Genomic DNA, 19,667 nt, shown 5'->3' on the forward strand with positions numbered 1-19,667 from the left:
GTACCCCCCATATGTCATTATTACCCATTGTGTATCCTTAGTGCCCCCTTATGTCATTATTACCCATTGTGTATCCTTAGTGCCCCCTTATGTCATTATTACCCATTGTGTATCCTTAGTGCCCCCTTATGTCATTATTACCCATTGTGTATCCTTAGTGCCCCCTTATGTCATTATTACCCATTGTGTTTCCTTTGTGCCCCCTTATGTCATTATTACCCATTGTGCATCCTTAGTGCCCCTTATGTCATTATTACCCATTGTGTATCCTTAGTGCCCCTTATGTCATTATTACCCATTGTGTATCCTTAGTGCCCCTTATGTCATTATTACCCATTGTGTATCCTTAGTGCCCCTTATGTCATTATTACCCATTGTGTATCCTTAGTGCCCCTTATGTCATTATTACCCATTGTGTATCCTTAGTGCCCCTTATGTCATTATTACCCATTGTGTATCCTTAATGCCCCTTATGTCATTATTACCCATTGTGTATCCTTAGTGCCCCTTATGTCATTATTACCCATTGTGTATCCTTAATGCCCCTTATGTCATTATTACCCATTGTGTATCCTTAGTGCCCCTTATGTCATTATTACCCATTGTGTATCCTTAGTACCCCCATATGTCATTATTACCCATTGTGTAACCCTTCACATGTATATATCTTTCAGCTGAGCTGCCGGGTCCTCGCGCGCCTCTGTCTGTCAGCTGAGCTGCCGGGTCCTCGCGGCAAGAGTTTGTCTGAACTGCGCATGACGGCTTCAGACAAACTCTTGTCTTTTATTATATAGGATTATGAAAATAATGGTATCTTTAGAAAGTCCATTTAATGGCGAGAAAAATGGTATATAATGTGTAGGTACCGTAAATGAGTAAGAGGAAAATTACAGCTAAAGACAAACACCGCAAAAATGTAAAAAATAGCCCTGGTCCTTAAGGGTAAGAAAATTGAAAAAATGTTCTGGTCACTAAGGGGTTAAAAAACGACAGCCGATTTAGGTTAAGGGATTAAACAAAGCAGGAGGTGTTTAATTTATCTTTTATGGATATGTTTACAATATCATTTTAAGATGCAGTAAGATAACCCTTTATCTATTTCTAAATCATGTTAAATTGTTTTTATTTCATATGCAAAATTTAGTGTTTTTAAAATCGGTGCTTTGTTGTATGTAGATCTGATCATATATTGTTATATTATTATTTTTTTTTCCTAGGCATTAGCAATGCTGAAGCCCGCCAGCCTGGTAAGGCTCCAAGTTTCAGTGTCAATTGGACAGTGGGAGACTTGGGCCTTGAAGTGATTAATGCTACTACAGGCAAGGATGAGATGGGTCGTGCATCGCGCCTTTGCAAGCATGCTCTGTTCAGCAGATGGATTCGGGTACATGCCAAGGTGTGATTTATGTTGTAGGCCTTTTTTGGATGTTATTCTCTTCTTAGGCTAAATCATATGGTTTTCTTTAGTCCTCTTAAGTAGTATATTAGTAGTGTAATATTCAGAATTCTTTCTAAAATTATGTTTGGTTTAACATTTTTGTTTTCTTTCACAGCTGTCTTCTAGCCTAAGATGTAAAATTGGAAAACCCAACCTGTATTATGATATCAAGCAGTCAGCAGTGGAATACCAGTCTGCAAAAGAATGCGTCTTTAAAGCTTTCCATAAGGCCGGCCTGGGAGCTTGGGTGAAAAAGCCCATAGAACAGGATCAGTTTTCTTTCTCTCTTTGAGTCATAAAAAGTACATATTAAGGTTTCTGCCCTTTCAACTGGTAGGGGGGATATGGACACTGGGAGAAAAAGTTATGTTTTCTTGATATCTCTGGCGTGCCAAACATCCTCCACTGCCTTTGCTGTCCATCCCTTCCCAGTCTATAATTATTTTTGGACAGTGTTGAGATAATGCAGCATTGTTTTAAAATATCTGGAAAACATTTTAAATTGTATTTATTTCTTAGTGACCAAAGGCAGTATCATTTTGTACCTGCCTGCCTGCATCTGTATTCTCAGTAAAATCTGTGGCTGGATCTCTGCTGTAAATTGTAGATACACTTTAGAGCACTATGGTGGTGCTTAATTGGCAGCTGAACTGAGATTGATTGAGATGTAATCCTGTATTGCTGTTTGTTTTGTTTTTTTATATCCGTATATAGTATTAGACATTTAAATAAAATGTTACTAAACGTTAAACACTGTACATCTTAAGTGGAAGTATTTGTTTACCTACCAATTTTTACTCTGTACTTTGTAAAAACTAGTCTTCTGTGCACATTACCTTAGCCAGCAAAATGTCTATTGGATAAATGACTGTCATGTTTTAGCCTGCCATGCAAAAGTTATGCTTATTCAGAGGGGCTGACAATCTCTCTCCTCTTCAGTGAAAGGGTTATAAACCAGCTGCTAAGCATTTGTGTCCTTTATGTCTATTTATTAATGTTTGGCTTCATTTTTAAAAATGCAGCTTTTTATTCCATATTTAACTCTAATTTTACTTACATTGTGAATTTATATTTTTACCACTGTAAACTGGAATAAAAATGCATTTGTATTTCCTTGATCTCTATATTATGGTTAGTTAGAAGTAGCTAGTTTGCTGAATTTGTACATATAGGCCATAGATATTCAGTCTTGATTTTATTTTAGATGTATGGGAAAAAGACAAAAACTGGCTTAATGTTGGAAAAAAAAAATGCAAACGAATGTTCTAGGTTTTTATGTTTTGTTAGTTTTTTTTAGATGAAAGGAATGTGGGTTGCTTTCTGAGATGATCTTTTAACCAGTGTCTTGTGTTTATTAAACTGTATAGAATGTAGAAATATACAGTGTTCAGTTCAGAATGCAGAATAATGTGCATGTATCAATCACTAAAAGAGGTATATTTTTTAATCTCCAGTAAATGTTCATGATGGAATTTTAATACATATGTCCCATATCCCTTTTTAGATTAGTATTCAATTAAGGATCCTGATTTTATTTATTTCACATTTTTATTTTACTGTACATCAAAAAGTATTTTCCAAGATAAGTGTATTTACCGACCCATAATTCTCTTATATGCTGCTGTAATTTTATGCAATCGAGTTCATCAAACTGTACATGTAGAACAAACACTCAATATGTGCTCATCTGTCAGTTGCTGCACTTTGTCTATGAAAAACAAAATAATAAAACCTTTGCGGATTGTATGCAAACAACTTGGCCTTTGTGTGTATATATCTATAAAAGAACATTGACACATCTTTCCGACTTCTTAAGATATTCAGATGTTTTTATTTTATTTTTAAAGTCCGTTTAGGATGGTTTAAAAAGTTAAATATCTTTTGTATATTATTTTATGTGCTAGAGAGTCTTCTGCCACATTTCAAAACCGCATTTTGATATTCTCAAAAATGCTTATAAACTGGATTGGTTTTCTCTAGAAAAAAAAGCGCTTGAGAGGCGATATGATTACTTTATATAAATAGATTCAAGGCCCGTATAAAGAGATGGCAGAAGCTCTGTTTATTCCAAGAAAATTGCTTGTGACAAGAGGTTACAATTTAAGGCTGAAGGAAAAGAGATTTATTCTCCAGCATCCTAAACCTTTTTTCACTGTAAGAGCAATTAAATTGTGCAGCTCATTACCTGAGGAGATAGTAAATGTCATAACCTTAGATGCATATAAAAATAATTTAGTTACATTTCTGGCTAGAACAGAATTTAGGGACATGATTGCTGGTGTTAAATAGGTCACCTTTTCAATGGGATAAATTTAAGGTTAACTGGAGCTTTTATTGTAGATAAATTAAGATTTGTATAGGTTGAACTCAATAGACTTCTGTCTTTTTTCAACCTCATCTATTATGTTATAAAGTTCTATTCAGAGAGACTTTTCTTTTTAAGTATGTAATGGATTTTAAAGGAAAATTATACTTAAAAAATAATTATTTTTATATATATATTTGATTGCTTCCTACCTTGAAGCTAAATTTCTGCCACCGAATCAAGAATCAGACATCAAAAACACTCAATATTACTTGTATTCTCAAGAATTTTTGGGTTGTCTGTTTTGAGTTTTTTTTTCTTTTTTTGCTGCTCGTCTGTGGTCATCCTGGATTATTCCTGTGAGAATGCATAAAGCATACAGATTCCTCTTCTATCTCTAGTGAGTACTTTACATTTAGTTTTTGCTGTTGTTCCAACAATATTACACCATCTTGGTCTTCTTGTTTCTGGGTTTGCATTGGCAAGCAAGCCATTTTGAAGACATCCAGGGAAGTGAAGCTCTGCCATTGTTTACACATTCCTTAAATGACAGTAGCATTCAAACACAACTGTGCTATAATTTAATGAACTGCTGAACCAGATTATTGGAATATGCTATGCAATAAGACAAATATACAAGAAGGAGCTTAGAACCCACAACAAAATACTTCAAGGACCAGAAACTGAGTAGGTAAAACAGACTCCATCCCTATGACAAAAAGCTGCAGTAATGCCTGCAACAAAACAAAAAAGCTCTATAGACTCAGCATAGAAGCAGGACTGTATCCTAAATGAGTAACTGCAGACCGTTACACCCCAAAACATGCTTAACTAAATAGTGTGCTAAACCTCTCCACCAAAGAGGAATACAGTCTACATTCCCAAGAAATTGCTGCCCCACAAAACCCATAGACAAATCAGTACTCTGACATGATAGAGTTCTATAGGAAACTTTGTCTTATGAAATACTTCCTCAAGACAAAGATCAAATCAATAGCGCCACACAACATTTACATATGCCCCTCAAAAAAGAATCCTTTTGGACACCCCCTCCAACACACAACCCCCAACTAGATGAAAACAGACATATTGAGAATTAGGGTAAAAAAAAAACAGTTGTGGACAGAAAAAAGCACAAAGCATATAATCTGAGCTTCCAGAAAAGGACCCCAATTAGATCTCTAAAAAAGAAAAAGGACATTACTATAAAGCCAGCAGACAAGGGTGGCTCTACAGTTGTCATGAAACTGCAGACTATATTAAGGAAGCACACAGGCAACTGTCTATCCCTGTCCCCTACAGCAAACTACAGAGGGTTCCCACAAGAATATACACCAATGAACTTGGCTGGATTAAAAAAATAAAAATGAACCCCCACTTTCACACACATTCAGACCCTGATACCAGATAGCCCTAAAATAGGCACATTCTTAATGTTCCCAAAAATATATAAACAGGGGACCCAAGGAAAACCTATAATATCTGGAATTGGCACACTTACTGAAAACATCTCTGGTTGTGTAGAAAATATTCTAAAACCTCTGGCAAAAAACAAAGCCAGATTTAATTAATTCTATCCCACTACCAAAAACACTCCCTAAAACATCACCAAACAGTGGTCATTTTCATTAAGAATAATGCCATACATACCTCCATCTATCACAAGCCCACAGACTGTGCCTTTTATCTTAAATATGACATTTCCCAGCCAGAACACACCAAACACTCAATTATTAACAGCCAAGCCATAAGATAAGCAAATCTGCTTGAACAAAACTGACAGGGATTCACAACTAAAATCACTTCATGGATAGTCCAAATGAAACTTTCATGATTCAGATAAGGCATATCAAACAACTTTCTAGTTTACTTTTATCATCAAATTTTGCTTTATTCTCTTGGTATTCTTAGTTGAAAGCTAAACCTAGGTAGGCTCATATGCTAATTTGGAAGGCCGCCTTTTATCTAAATGTATTTGACAGTTTTTCACAGCTAGAGGGTGTTAGTTCACGTGTTTCATATAAATAACATTGTGCTCATGCATTTGAAGTTATTTAAGAGTTAGCACTAATTGACTGAAATGCAAGTCAGTCAAAAGATCTGAGATAAGGAGGCAGCCCACTGAAGCTTAGATTGATTAATTAATTACAGAGGTAAAAAGTATATTTCCATAACAGTGTTGGTTATGCAAAACTGGGGAATGGTAAATTAAGGGATTATCTATCCTTTTTAAACCATAACATTTTTGGTGTTTACTATCCCTTTAAAAATGTGTTCAAGAACCAAAGCTACCACCCAAGGATAATAGAAAGACAAGTTTACAGGGCCACCAAATTACCCAGGGATAAATTATTGCAATATAGGTCAACACTGAAGAATAACAGGATATCTGTTTTCATACCCTATAACCCACAATTAGATATTTTAAAGGGACAGTCTAGTCCAAAATAAACGTTCATGATTCAGATAGAGAATGTAATTTTAAACAATTTTCCATTTTACTTTTATCACCAATTTTGCTTTGTTCTCTTGGCATTCTTAGTTAAAAGCTAAACCTAGGAGATTCATATGCCAAATTTCTAAGACCTTGAAGGCCGCCTCTTCTCTCAGGGCATTTTAACAGTTTTTTACCACTAGAGGGTGTTAGTTCATGTGTGTCATATAGATAACACTGTGCTCACGCACGTGGAGTTCCAGTGAGCCAGCTCTAATTGGCTAAAATGGATGTCTGTCAAAAGAACTGAAATAATGGGGCAGTTTGCAGAGGCTTAGATACAAGGTTATCACAAAGGTAAAAACTAGTGTATTAATATAACCGTGTTGGTTATGCAAAACTAGGGAATGGGTAATAAAGGGATTATCTATCTTTTTAAACAATAACAATTCTGGTGTAGACTGTCCCTTTAAGAAACATTTCCAGAGACATCTAACACTCCAGAAGGACAAACGACTAAAGGAAATATTCCTAGACCCACCCCATCCCCATAGACAAACATAATCTAAAGACCGTTTTCACACCACATAAAAATGGTAGATTTCCCTGCAACCAAAAGCAAAATAAAACCTACCTCAGATCCTAACGGAGAAAATGTCACTACCCAAAGAAGAAATTGAAAATCTAGGGCTGTTTTATTTGCTCCTCATCAAATGTTGAGATGAGGAGAAACTCGGGAAGAGAATTAATCTCTACCGGTTCACAATCTCCAACAAAATAACAGATACACCAGTAGGTACATATTTCTTTCAGATGGTGAGAGCCCACAAGTTATCACATCTGGGAAAATTCCTCTCCTGACCTCTAGGAGGAGGCAAAATATACCCCATTACACCAGAATCCCTCCCACTTCCCAAGATCCACAGTCATATTCTTTTGCTTCCTTAATGAGGAGTGAGGTGAAAGTAATGTTCATCCTCACAGTAACCTGTCATTCAGAGGGGGAGTTATCCACCAAAAGGTAAACATTTTAACGAATCAGATCACAAACAGGATTTGAAAACTACTGAAAGGGGACTTTAGATCCAAAAGGAAAAGAAGGATTTGTGAATACAAATTAATAAGCCTGTTTGATTCTCAATTTAGGATGGAACCTGACATGACTTAAAGGGACATAAAACCCAAAATTTTTATTTCATGATTCTGATAGAACATACAATTTTAAACCGCTTTTGAATTTACTTCTGTTATCAAATTTTCTTCATTTTCTTGTTATCCTTTGTTGAAAAGCTGGGATCTAAGCTCATGAGTGTGCATGTGTTTACAGCACTATATAGCAGCAGTTTTGCAACAATGTTATACATTAGCAGGAGCACTAGATGACAGCACTATTTCCTGTCATGTAATGCTTCAGGCATGTGCACGCTACCTACCTAGGTATCCCTTCAACAAAGAATAACAGGAGAATGAAGCAAATTTGATAATAGAAGTAAATTGGAAACTTTTTTAAAATTGTATTCTGTATCTGAATTTTGAAAGAAATATTTTGGATTTAATGTCCCTTTAAGTTTTAATAATTCAAAATATGGAAGGTATCTATAGCATTTAGGACTTGGTTCCTTCAATATCAAATGAGATTAAGAATTCTGCTTTTGCATTTAATTCCTATATTACAATGAGTAAAAAAGTTCTGATTTCTTTCCTATGGCATGGAGAGTCCATGACTTCATTCCAATTACTAGTGGAATATTCAACTCCTGGCCAGCAGGAGGAGGCGAAGAGCACCCCAGCAGAGCTGTTAAGTGTCACTTCCCTTACCCATAATCCCCAGTCATTCTCTTTGCCACTATCACGGGAGGATGTGTGAAGATAGTGTCCTGAAGATATTTAATAATTTTAATGGGTACTTTTCCCTGCAAGCAAAAATTGGGGCTATGCTGTGTCCATGTCAATCTCTTTAGTAAGAGTAATGGTGGCTTTTAGCAGTTAGAAGACAGCGAGGTGGTCTTTGCTTAACTTCTAACATTATTGCTACCCCTATTATAGAAAGCCAAGGTTGGTTACTCTCTATTCTTTTTCTACAGGTCCCTGACAGAGCTGATGGTATCTGTCACACCTAAGAAGCTGTTCCTGACAGCCAGATTCACAGGTAAGTGCTCTTGCCTTCTAGGTATTGAAGGTCTGCACTTAGGCGTTAATCCCTCTGTGGAAATTATGGGACATGTTTATCTCCTTATGTTGGAGTATCTGTGAAGCAGCTCTGCTAGGGCACGGCATCTGCTAAGGGGGTAACTTTGGTCCTATTGCTGGTATAAATTTCTGTTTATAAAGGCTGACATTAAGGGGTTAATCCTTTATTAAGAATCTATCAAGTGATTTTACCAAGGGGTTAACTTTGATGTGTATGGTTAGATCGCAATCTATGTTTTTATTTTTTCAGCTCCTTACCACACTTTTGCGCCATTTACAATACCGTGGAGCAGTTTATATTTTATTTTTTGGTCCATTGCGGTAACGTGACCAGACTTCGCGCTTCCGCTATTCAGCTCTCTCTGTCAGCCGAGTTTGGAGCGGATTGCGGTGTATCTATTATGCTTGTTTAGATGCCGGATCAGTATATCACGGCTGATACAGAGTCTGCAGTTGTTTCCTCTTCTGTGGGACATCTCTGCTGGTCTAGTCCTTTAGGTCCTCAGCAAGGCTGAGAAAAGGGTAATGTTCAGCGGAGGTTAATTATATATTTTAATAGTGAGTTATTATATTTTTTAACTGAAAGCCTGTATAACTGAAAGCTTAAGTTATCTTATTTAAGGGTACAGTCCAAATTTTTTTATTTATTTAAAAAAAAATGATTTAAGGTACAGTACATCTCTTATTTTTGTGATTCTTTCTATTACCTTTGGGAATTTTTTTACCATTATGGACGCTGAATTTATTTTGGGAGTTAATTTGGATGTGTTTATTTTGTTTGGAAGTGCAAGTTGTCCCTCCTGTGCAACTTTGTTCCACATGTTTAAATAAGACTTTGTCGTCTAGAGACAAGGATTTCTCCTCTGGGACTTATTTCTCTCAGGATAATGTTGTCCATGCCATGCCTCAGCTTTCCCCTCAAACGCCCCAAGCTTTAGCTTTTTTGCATGCAGTGCCCTGCGGTTCCTCTCAATTTCCTGCGGTCCTGACTCCGCTAATGCTGTGTTGGTCAGTCTCTCTCTGTTATCTGATGAAGATGTTACCTTAGTAGCTTCTCAGGGTTGAGATCCTCTGACTCAGAGGAGGTTCATTTTAGATTTAAGCTAGAACACCTCTGATTACTTTTAAAGGAGGTCCTTGCTACTTTGGAAGACTCCGACTTATCTGTGGCTGAGAACCCAAAAAGGTCTAGTAAACTTAGCAGAGTATCTGATGTATTTTCATCTGTGGAAGTGTTTCCAGTTCTACACCGTATGTCGTTAAAAGCTCAGGAATGGGAAAAGCCAAGGATTCCTTTTTCCCCATCCCATGTTTTTAAAAAGATGTTTCCTGTTGCTTACTCTATACATGTCTTGTGGTGCACAGTGCCCAAGGTAGAGGGAGCTATCTCTACTCTAGCCAAGAGATCTACTATTCCTATTGAGGAAAGTTGTTCTTTCAAACATCCCTTGGATAAGAAGCTAGAGGCTTACTTAAAAAAGCTGTGCATTCATCAGGGATTACAGTGGCAACCAGTTGCAAGTATTGCTACAGTCGCAGGGACAGCATCTTATTGGTGCAGTGCCTTGTCTGCCCTGATTTCAGAAGAGACCACAGTATAGGATCAAGGCTCTTAAGTTGGCCAATACTTTTATCTGTGATGCCAACATGCAAGTGTTTAGACTGGGAGCCCAGATTTCTAGCCAAGCTGTTCTAGCTCGCAGAGCTCTGTGGTTAAATTTTTGGTCTGCAGATGTAACATCCAAGTCCAAACTTCTGTCCTTACCTTATAAGGGCAAGACTTTATTGGTCCTGGTTTGGCTGAGATCATTTCAGAAATTACAGGTGGAAAGGGATCTTTCCTACCTCCTGACAAGAAAAATAGACCTAAGGGTCGACAGAATACACATTTGTTTCTTTCGTAACTTCAAAGGACAGAAGTCTTCCTCCTCCTCTTCCAAACCGGAGCAGTCCAGGACCTCATGGAAGTCCAGTCAGCTTTGGACTAAAAGGAAGCAAGCCAAGAAGCCTTCCACTGGATCTAAATCAGCACTAAGAGATCGCCTCCAATCCAGTCTTGGATCAATTGGGGGGCAGGCTTTCCTTTTTTCGGCAGGCTTGGATATGCAATGTCACAGGTCCTTGGGCCGTGGACATCGTATACCAGGGTTACAGAATTGGATTCTAGTCTTGTACCCCCAGGGGCAGATTTATCCTGTCAAGGTTATCTGTAAACCAGGTAAAGAGGCCTTCTTAAACTGCGTAAAGGACCTATCTTCCCTGGGAGTGATTGTTCCAGTTCCCTTAGAGGAACAGTGTCAAGAATTATATTTAAATCTGTTTGTGGTTCCCAAGAAGGAGGGAACTTTCCGTCCCATCCCAGGCCTAAAGTGTCTCAACAAATTCCTCAGGGTTCCGTCCATCAAAATGGAAACTATTAATTCCATTCTTCCCTTGGTCCAAGAGGGTCAGTTCATGACGACCATAGATCTGAGGTTTGCATTTCTGAACAAATATTTCCAGTTGGTTGCCCTTCCTTTTGGCCTTGCTACGACTCCCAGAATCCTCACAAAGGTTCTGGGGACACTTTTGGCGGTGGTCAGATCTCAAAAAATAGTAGTGGTGCCTTACCTGGACGACATCCTGGTTCAAGTATCATCTTTTCAACTAGCAAAATCTCATCCAGATATGATGATTGGTCTGATGGTTGCTTCCATGCACATCATTCTTTTTACTTGTTTCCATCTGAGACCTCTGTAGCCATGCATGCTCAGTCAATGAAACGGAGACTACTCAGATATTTTGCAGAATATAGATCTGGACCCCCTAACAAGAGACTCTCTCTTGTGGTGGATTTTACAGGATCATCTTTCTCGGGTACATGCTTCCTGAGACCTTCTTGGGTGATTGTGACCACGGACACCAGCCTGTTAGGCCGGGGAGCAGTTTGGGGCTCCTTAAAAGCTCAGGGCCTTTGGTCTCAGGAGGAGTCTTCTCTTCCCATAAACATCTTAGAGTTGAGAGCAGTCTTCAATGCCTTGACAGCTTGGCCTCAACTAGCCTTGGTCCGGTTTATCAGATTCCAATTTGACAACATCACCTCTGTGGCTTACATCAACAACCAGGGAGGAACTCGGAGTTCCTTAGCAATAAAGGAGGTGACCTGCTTTCTACAGTGGGCGGAATCTCACGATTGTCTCCATCCACATTCCATGGGTGGACATCTGGGAAGCAGATTTTCTGAGCAGGCAGTCATTTCATCGCGGGGAGTGGACTCTCCATCTGGAGGTCTTTTCAGGGTAAGTCCTCAGGTGGGGGGTTCCGGAGTAAGATCTGATGGTGTTGCGTCAAAACGCCAAGTTTCCAAAATACGGTTCAATATCTAGAGCTCCTCAAGCCTCTCTGATAGACACTCTAGCGGTTCCTTGGAACTTTTGGTCTAGCATACCTGTTTCCTCTGTTTGCTCTCCTTCCACGAGTCATTGCTTGTATCAAACAGGAGAGGGCGTCAGTGATTCTAATAGCTCCTGCATGGCCTTGCAGGATCTGGTTTGCGTATCTGGTGAAGATGTCATCTCTTCCACCTTTGACGTTGCCTCTGAGGAGGGACCTTATACTTCAGGGTCCTTTCCTCTACCCAAATCTGGATTCTCTGAAGCTGACTGCTTGGAGATTGAACGCCTTGTTTTGGCTAAGCTTGGCTTCAATGAGAAGGTCATTGATACCACGCTTCAGGCTCATAAGATATGGCACAAATACCTTTATTGGTGTGAATCGAAAGGTTTCTCTTGGAGTAGGGTCTGTAGGGTCTCTTCTTCAGGAGGGCCTGGAGAATTTTTTATCAGTCAGCACTCTGAAGGGTTAGATTTCTGCACTGTCTATTCTTATGCACAAACGTCTGGCAGATCTGCCAGATGTTCAATCTTTTGTTCAGGCTTTGGTCAGAATCAGACCTGTCTTTACACCTGTTGCTCCTCCTTGGAGCCTTAATCTTGTTCTTAAAGTTTTGCAGCAGGCTCCATTTGAGCCGATGCATTCTGTTGATATTAAATTGTTATCTTGGAAGGTTTTGTTTCTTCTTGATATTTCCTCTGCTCGCAGAGTTTACAAGCTTTCGGCTCTGCAGTGCAATCAGGAAATTGTTGTTCCTTCTTTTTGTCCCAATCCTCCTTCCCAGAAGGAATGTTTCTTGCATAACCTGGATGTTGTGCATGCTCTAAAATCTTACCTTCAAGCAAATAAAGATTTTCGGCAATCTTCTGCCCTGTACGTTTTCTCTGGGAAGTGTAAGGGCCAGAAGGCAACTTCTACTGCTTGTTCTCTCTGGTTGAGAAGTGTTATCCGTTTAGCTTATGAGACAGCTGGACAACAGCCTCTTGAGAGAATTACTGCTCATTCAACTAGGGCTGTCTCTTCTTCCTGGGCTTTCAAAAATGAAGCTTCTGTGGAGCAAATTTTGCAAGTTGGCTACATGGTCCCCTTTTCCAAATTATACAAATTTGATTCTTTTGCCTCAGCTGAGGCTTCCTTTGGGAGAAAAGTTCTTCAAGCAGTGGTGCCTTCTGTTTAGGTCCACCTGTCTTGTTCTCCCTCCCTTTCATTCTGTGTCCTCTAGCTTGGGTATTGGTTCCCGCTAGTAATTGGAATGAAGTTGTGGACTCTCCATGCCATAGGAAAGAGAACAAAATGTATGCTTACTTGATAAATGTCTTTCTTTCCGGGCATGGAGAGTCCACGACCTGCCCTTATTTACATTTAAGACAGCAAATTTTTGGTATAAACCTCAGGCACCTCTATACCCTTGTGTTATCTTCTTTTTCCATTTTCCTTCAACCGAATGACTGAGGATTATGGGTAAGGGAAGTGACACTTAACAGCTCTGCTGGGGTGCTCTTTGCCGCTTCCTGCTGGCCAGGAGTTGAATATCCCACTAGTAATTGGAATGAAGTTGTTGACTCTCCATGCCCGGAAAGAGAGAAATTTATCAGGTAAGCATACATTTTGTTTTTATGGATATACACTGGATAGCTGATGCCACAAAACGTGAAGATTTTTCCTAGGACGACACAATAAAGTTTAAAATTTGCTTATCTATCCTTAAAATTCTGAGCTGATGTTTTAGATTAACATATCTTCTTCAAAATAGGTTTTTATGGGATGTATAATATTGCAACTTAGTAGAGCAAAATAAGCTGTGTATCAGGAGAATGCCAGTTTTTTACCTGTCTAATCTTCCATTGTAGTCGAGGATTCACAGTGTCAGATTTTTGTATCATGAAAACTATAAATGATAGCTGTTTTTATTTAGATTTTGATTTAGAACATCAACATATGTCACTTTTTACTCATTTTTCTTGTTCCCACACAACTCTCAGATACTTTTTTAAATGTTTGGTAGCATTTTTTCCCATCTGGTGAGTGCATGAGTAGTCATGTGTGGCAATTACCCTCCAGTCAACAGGGAGTAGGAAAAAACACCCCAACATACCAGAGATTTAAATCCCTCCCACGTTCCCTGATTCTTCAGTCATTTAATTGGAGTGAGGGGAATTCTGACATACTCATTTACTCACCATTGATAGGGTTTCTCTAACCGATCTGAGGCCTATTTCTTCCTCAGATGGCCTACAAAAAAAGACAGAGAGGTAGATGAGGAGTTTCCAGCCAGGCAATCAAATATATTTTCCCAAAGTGAAAATGTCAGAGGCCTCCCAGGTGAAATTTGGATGTATTTGTACCTTAATTACAGCTGTTCTTTGTGAGATCTTTGGCATTGCCTTGGATGGGCCTGTCTACTAGAAACAGTTGTATGCAGGTAAGTTGACCACAGTTAACAAAGGTGCTGACAGGTAAGTACAATGCACCTTCATAGACCACCAGCTATTAGCATGCACATGTAGACATATTTCACATAGCCTGGGGACATTGACACATGCACCACACAACTTCTATATCAGTTTTGGACACTTTAAAAAAAAATGTCTACCTTCACTTTAAATTTATCTCTAATGGAATAAGCACATTCTGGAACCGGACACTATGGCAGCTCTAGGTACTCAACGGTTTGCTTTGAATGCTGAATCTGCAGTTATGCTTCTCCAGGAAACCTGGAACTTCACTTTCTGTTTCCTGTTATATTCCTCCTCACTAAAGTGCACTAACCATCTTCACAGGAAGAAACTTTCAGGACCAGTGGAGGGGTGAGACACTCAGCTTTTCCAAAATAAAAAAATAAATATTGTGTGTATATATATATATATATATATATATATATATATATATATATATATATATATATATATATATAAAATCTAACCCCTTAGTTGCTGGGGTTAACTAAATGTAGCCATTCCAATAATTTAGATTAGTGCTCAAAGTGACAGTACACATTTACAATAACCCTTACTGGGATATCTGTTGTACATTGTGGCATTTCTATATGTGTTCAACACTTCAGGAATTAAGTATTTGTGTGCCTTTATACTGTTTTCTGTTCTCTTATCTGTCTCAGATATTCAGCATCTATCCTTACTGTTTTCCTCTATAATTTATTATGGAGCCAACTTGTGCAGCTCAGGTCTCCAGACAATACTCTGATCCCCTGGAATGGCGATCCACTGATAATTAAACCCTTCCCAGCTGTGTTTGTGTAAGGATATTTTGTGGTGCAAAGCTATGTACCTTGTGTGCTGAGTCTATACCTCATCCTAGACAGTGTGATGCAGCACTGCCCTTAAAAGCAAAGTGTTTGGGTGTTTGCAGCCCACCAAGGCCCTACCCAGGAGATTCTATGAAAATATCTCCTAAATATAAAGAATATATATGTTCTGCTATTATTGATCAATGAAAAGAATATGAGAGAGTAGGTAATATTGCTGAACCAAAAATGAATAACTATTCGCTGGTGCCACCCTTGATAATGAGTTTTATAGAAGTCAAACAGAGAGAATGTAGTCACAACATATAATACTGTTGTGAAAAATGCAAGGGATAAAACAAGGCACACAGAATTTTGGTAAAAAAGCAATCAAATTTATTAATTCCTATTTAAATCCCAAACCACATTGATGTGGATCACACAAATGACAAGGTCAATCATACTCTGAAAGTGAGCATTCTTAACTAAAAAAGCAAAATTCAAAGACTAATTGCTACTAAACAGCCAGTGACCTCTAAGCATACGTATGCTAATTAACTGGGGGTTAGGCCTAAACTTCTATCTATTACATAGACAGATATCTATAACATAGACATATCATAGACAGGTAACATGTAGTGAGCAAAAAGCGTAAGTGAAATCTATCATAAGCATAGACAAATTAGTAACAAGTAAACCCATAACAAAGACATTTTCATTTATACCAAACAGATCAGAGAAAATGAACGGCAAATGTCTTATTATAGCGTCTGAAAAGCAGGCAAAAGATAAATGCTGCTGGAGGTACAAGTTCACTTGTTTTACTTAGCTGCTGTGTTTGGATCCGTAATTCCGATTCAAAGGAGATGCAGCATTCAGTGCGTGTGACGTCACTTGCAGCCTGAGGTGTGGTTATGAGCCTGCTGGCAATAGGTTCGATTGCAGGAGGTGTGTCCCAAAGGCCGAGAATCCGTCCACTGGATTGGCCAGTTGCACAGGGTGAAAGAAACCAGGCTTCCACCGATGTTATGTCGCTGAGCACATACCAGGATGCAACGTATACTCAGGAAAGTATATTGAAACAGCAACACACCAAGCGATTTCTCAGCAACGGGGTCTCTTGTCTTTAGGCACCTTCAGGTAGATGTTGCACGCTCAGTCCAGCGCAAGAAAGGAAACCACATTCTCCAGTAGTTAGCCGCTTTTAGACAAACACGCTCTTTCTCAGCATGCAGTATCAACATTGGGTCAGTTGCAAGGCAGAAAATAAACTTGTACCAATGATGTCTTTTCTTTGCTTTTGTCTTTGCTTTCTTTGAAAATTGCTTACAAGAGAGACAGGAGTTGGTCGACCTCACTCCTGGCTAGTATAGCACATAGGTGCTAAAATTACACAAAGTGCCAACGCACGTTTCACCCCTGCAGCAAGATTTGTTATTATTGCTATTATTGAGTTGATGCCTTTCATGCCTCCAGCAGTTAAATGCAGATGCATGCAAGAGGCAGAAGATAATACTTCACAGGTCTTTAGCTCAGCAGGGACATCCCTCTGGAGCGACCCATCTAAATACCCCACAGAGAACAGGAGTACATTTGAATCTGAAGTTTACTCCTGTGAGGCTGAAATTTCAGAAACTCAGTATCCCAAATCTGAAGAAGTTGCAGAGAAGGTGTCTTATCTTCAGGCTTGAGTATATTCACACTCTATTTCAGAAAGTGTTACATTCTTTGGAAGTGGAGTACTCTTCAACTACAGACCTGCAACCAGTAAAAAGATTAATAAATTCTTTAAGGCTGTTCCAAAGAGCTGTCTTAGTACCTAAATCAGTTTCTGACCTAATTCCTCTTTTATTTCCTTTCCCTTCTGCAAAATTGGAAGTATGTAAAACTATTCCTAAGGGTGGATAGAGCAATATCCATGCTTGCCAGGCGGACTATTAATCCTCTAAAACCTCTTGAAAAACCTGACCCAAAACTAAGCATTCTAAGAAGCCCACTCCCACATCAAAGTCTTCCAGTCAAAACTCTGGTTGGAGTGAGATTGAATCTTTTTTTACACCAATGAGGTTTATTTGATAAGGTAATTGATACCTTGATTCAGGCTGGAAAGCCTGTGACCAAGCATATATATGAGAAGATATGGAAAAGCGTATTAGTAAAAGATACTCCCTGAATTCCTTTAAAATTCCTAGGGTTCTTGGTGTTTCTACAGAATGGTCTGGAGAAAGGCATGTCTGCCAATTCTCTCAAAGGTCATGTTTTGGCCTTATCCATCATGTATCACAAAAATGCAAGATTTCTGATATCCAGACCTTGTTCAGACCTTGATCTGCTCAGTGGAATCTTAATCTGGTTTTGAGGGTCCTTCAAGCTCCTCCATTTGAACCCATGCATGGCTTAGACATTCAGCTTTTATCCTGGAAGATTCTTTTTCTCTTAGCCATTTTTTCAGGCAGGAGTTGTTGAGCTTTCAACTTTATCTTGCAAGCCTTAATTTGGCTTAAGGCCTTAATGCATAAGGTATACTTGGTTGCAGGGAAGTCTCCCCCTGAGCACATTACTAATCATTCTACCAGATCAGTTGCCACTTCTTGCGCCTTTTGTAAATAAGCTTCCATAGACCAGATTTGTAAGGTGGCTACTTGGTCATCATCATTACATACTTTTATTACATTTTCCCTCTTTGATGTGTATACCTCTTCAAATGCTGCTTTTGGGAGGAAAGTTATTCAGGCCACAGTGCCCCATCAGTAACAAACCTGACTTAACTGTTGTCCTGCCATATTTCATGGAAGTCTCATGGACTTCACTGCTTTGGGTACAGGTTCCCACATTTCATATCTCATGGACTCTCACCATCTTATCATTGTCTGCCTGATAGATTAATTTCTTTAATGGTAAGTTGGTGGTTACATTTAGCCACCAACCAGGAAGTGCTACCCAGATGCTAAACCAAAGATGGGCTTCTAAGCTTCCTGCTTTTCAAATAAAGATACCAAGAGAACGAAGAAAATTTATAAGAAGAAGAGATTAGAAAGTTGCTTAAATTTGCATGCTCTATCTGAATCATGAAAGAAAAGAAAAAATTGGGTTTCATATCCCTTAAAGCCATAAGGCATCTGGCTAGAACGTGTGATGAAAAAAGAGATGCTGGCACTTCTTCCATAAAACCAACTTCTTTTTTTTATCACAGGTTAAAATGGCATAGCTGTAAAGTTACATCTGCTGCTTTTGGCTACTGGTCAATAAGTCAATAGATGAAACATGTCAGATGTGACTCTACAACCATGCCATTTTAACCTGTGATGGATAAAGAAGTTAGTTTTATTGGAAAAAGTGCTGGCATCTCTTTCTTTTCTTTGCATATTTCTATGCACCACTTAGTCTGAGCACCTTCTGGAAAGCCCCAGTAAGTGAGTCAAGTATTGCTCTGGAATGTCAGTCATGGAGGACTGCTGTAGAAGAGGTCGCCATCCAGAGGGAAATTCAGCTTTTGGTTTGAGAATGAGGTAGATAGTGGTTTAGCACTCTTACCACTAATACTATTACAGTGTAGAGCTGGTGTTCTGTAGTTGCACCGAATCCTGATGACAGTCTATTAGAGCCTGCTCTGCCGTACGGTTCATTTTTTTCACTGGTGTAGAACTATAGGCATTTTGGAGCAACTCAAACGGACACACTGCAAGACACACTGAAAGAGTTAACCCCAGACGAGGGGAACTTGAGGCAGGGGTTATTTAACTCCTATTGGCCGAATGGGGAGGTTAGTGTTAGGTCAGTGGGCGGAGCCTGTTAGAAGGTTTTATAAGGGAAAGGTTTGATCCGTTGGCGCTCTTTCTAGTCATTTACCTTTCAGGAACGAACAGCGGAAGCGGCTTACTTACCTGATGGAGTCTCTTCTGGAGGAGCTGATGGCTTTGGCCAAGCGCAGGGGACCGGACTGGATTCAGGAGCAGCTGTGGATGGCGGTGGTCCGGCAGAGGTGTCTGGTGTCGGCAAATCCAGGAGGAGAGGGAGGCCGGTGCAGTTGGCACGGCCTCTGAGGCGGCTGAGCTCGGAGGAGTCTTCGAAATCCAGGAGAAGGAAGTCGGTGAAGGTGGGTAAGAGAAAGTCGGCTGTTGGCAGGTCTGTGGCAGAGGCAGCAGCGGGAACCAGTGAAGTGTTGACGGTGGGCGTTGAAGTCGTCACTGCTCGCCGGTTAGTTGCAGCAGATTGAGCACATGGAATGTCAAGGGGTATGAGTGACTCTGGGGGTGGGGGGGGGGGGGAGTTTCTGGTAGTGTGACGATATATGGGTTAGTACATTAGATATGGGGTGAGCGGCCTGTGTAGTTTGTATTGGTAATGTTGGAGGGGAAATATTTTATGCTAGCTGGTAATTTTATAGGGTACTCAAATGTTTGGTGAATGTGGGAGAAAGTTGGGGAGTTAAAAAAATAATAATAATAAAATTGTGTTTTTTACTGGGGTGTTGTGTTCTTTGTAGGTTGCATTTAGTGGGGAGTTTTGTAAGTGTCCTTTATAATCTTCCTCCCTTGCTTTGGCAAATGTTTTCTTTGTTATGTTAATGTAGAAGAGGGTGGTTTTATTAGTGGTGGTGGTGGGGGCAAGAAAAGGGTATGTTTGGCTTGTGTTTTATGAGATTTTCCCCTTTCCTTCTCCTTCATTCCTTCTTCCTCTCCCT

At 39.3% G+C, this 19,667-nt stretch overlaps 1 protein-coding gene across 3 annotated transcripts in view; it reads left to right on the forward strand.

The window, feature by feature from the left end:
* ADARB1 (adenosine deaminase RNA specific B1) overlaps positions 1 to 3,193 on the forward strand; it is a 226,061-nt gene extending 222,868 nt beyond the window's left edge. For all 3 annotated transcript variants that reach the window (XM_053698773.1, XM_053698774.1, XM_053698772.1), the window contains 2 exons: positions 1,218 to 1,396; positions 1,554 to 3,193. In XM_053698773.1, coding sequence (XP_053554748.1) covers positions 1,218 to 1,396; positions 1,554 to 1,730 — 356 coding nt within the window. In that variant the 3' untranslated portion in view covers positions 1,731 to 3,193. The remainder of the gene's footprint in view (positions 1 to 1,217; positions 1,397 to 1,553) is intronic.
* Positions 3,194 to 19,667: the final 16,474 nt, after the last annotated feature.

Source organism: Bombina bombina, chromosome 1 (genome assembly GCF_027579735.1).
Source record: "Bombina bombina isolate aBomBom1 chromosome 1, aBomBom1.pri, whole genome shotgun sequence".
Classification (NCBI taxonomy): Eukaryota; Metazoa; Chordata; class Amphibia; order Anura; family Bombinatoridae; genus Bombina; species Bombina bombina.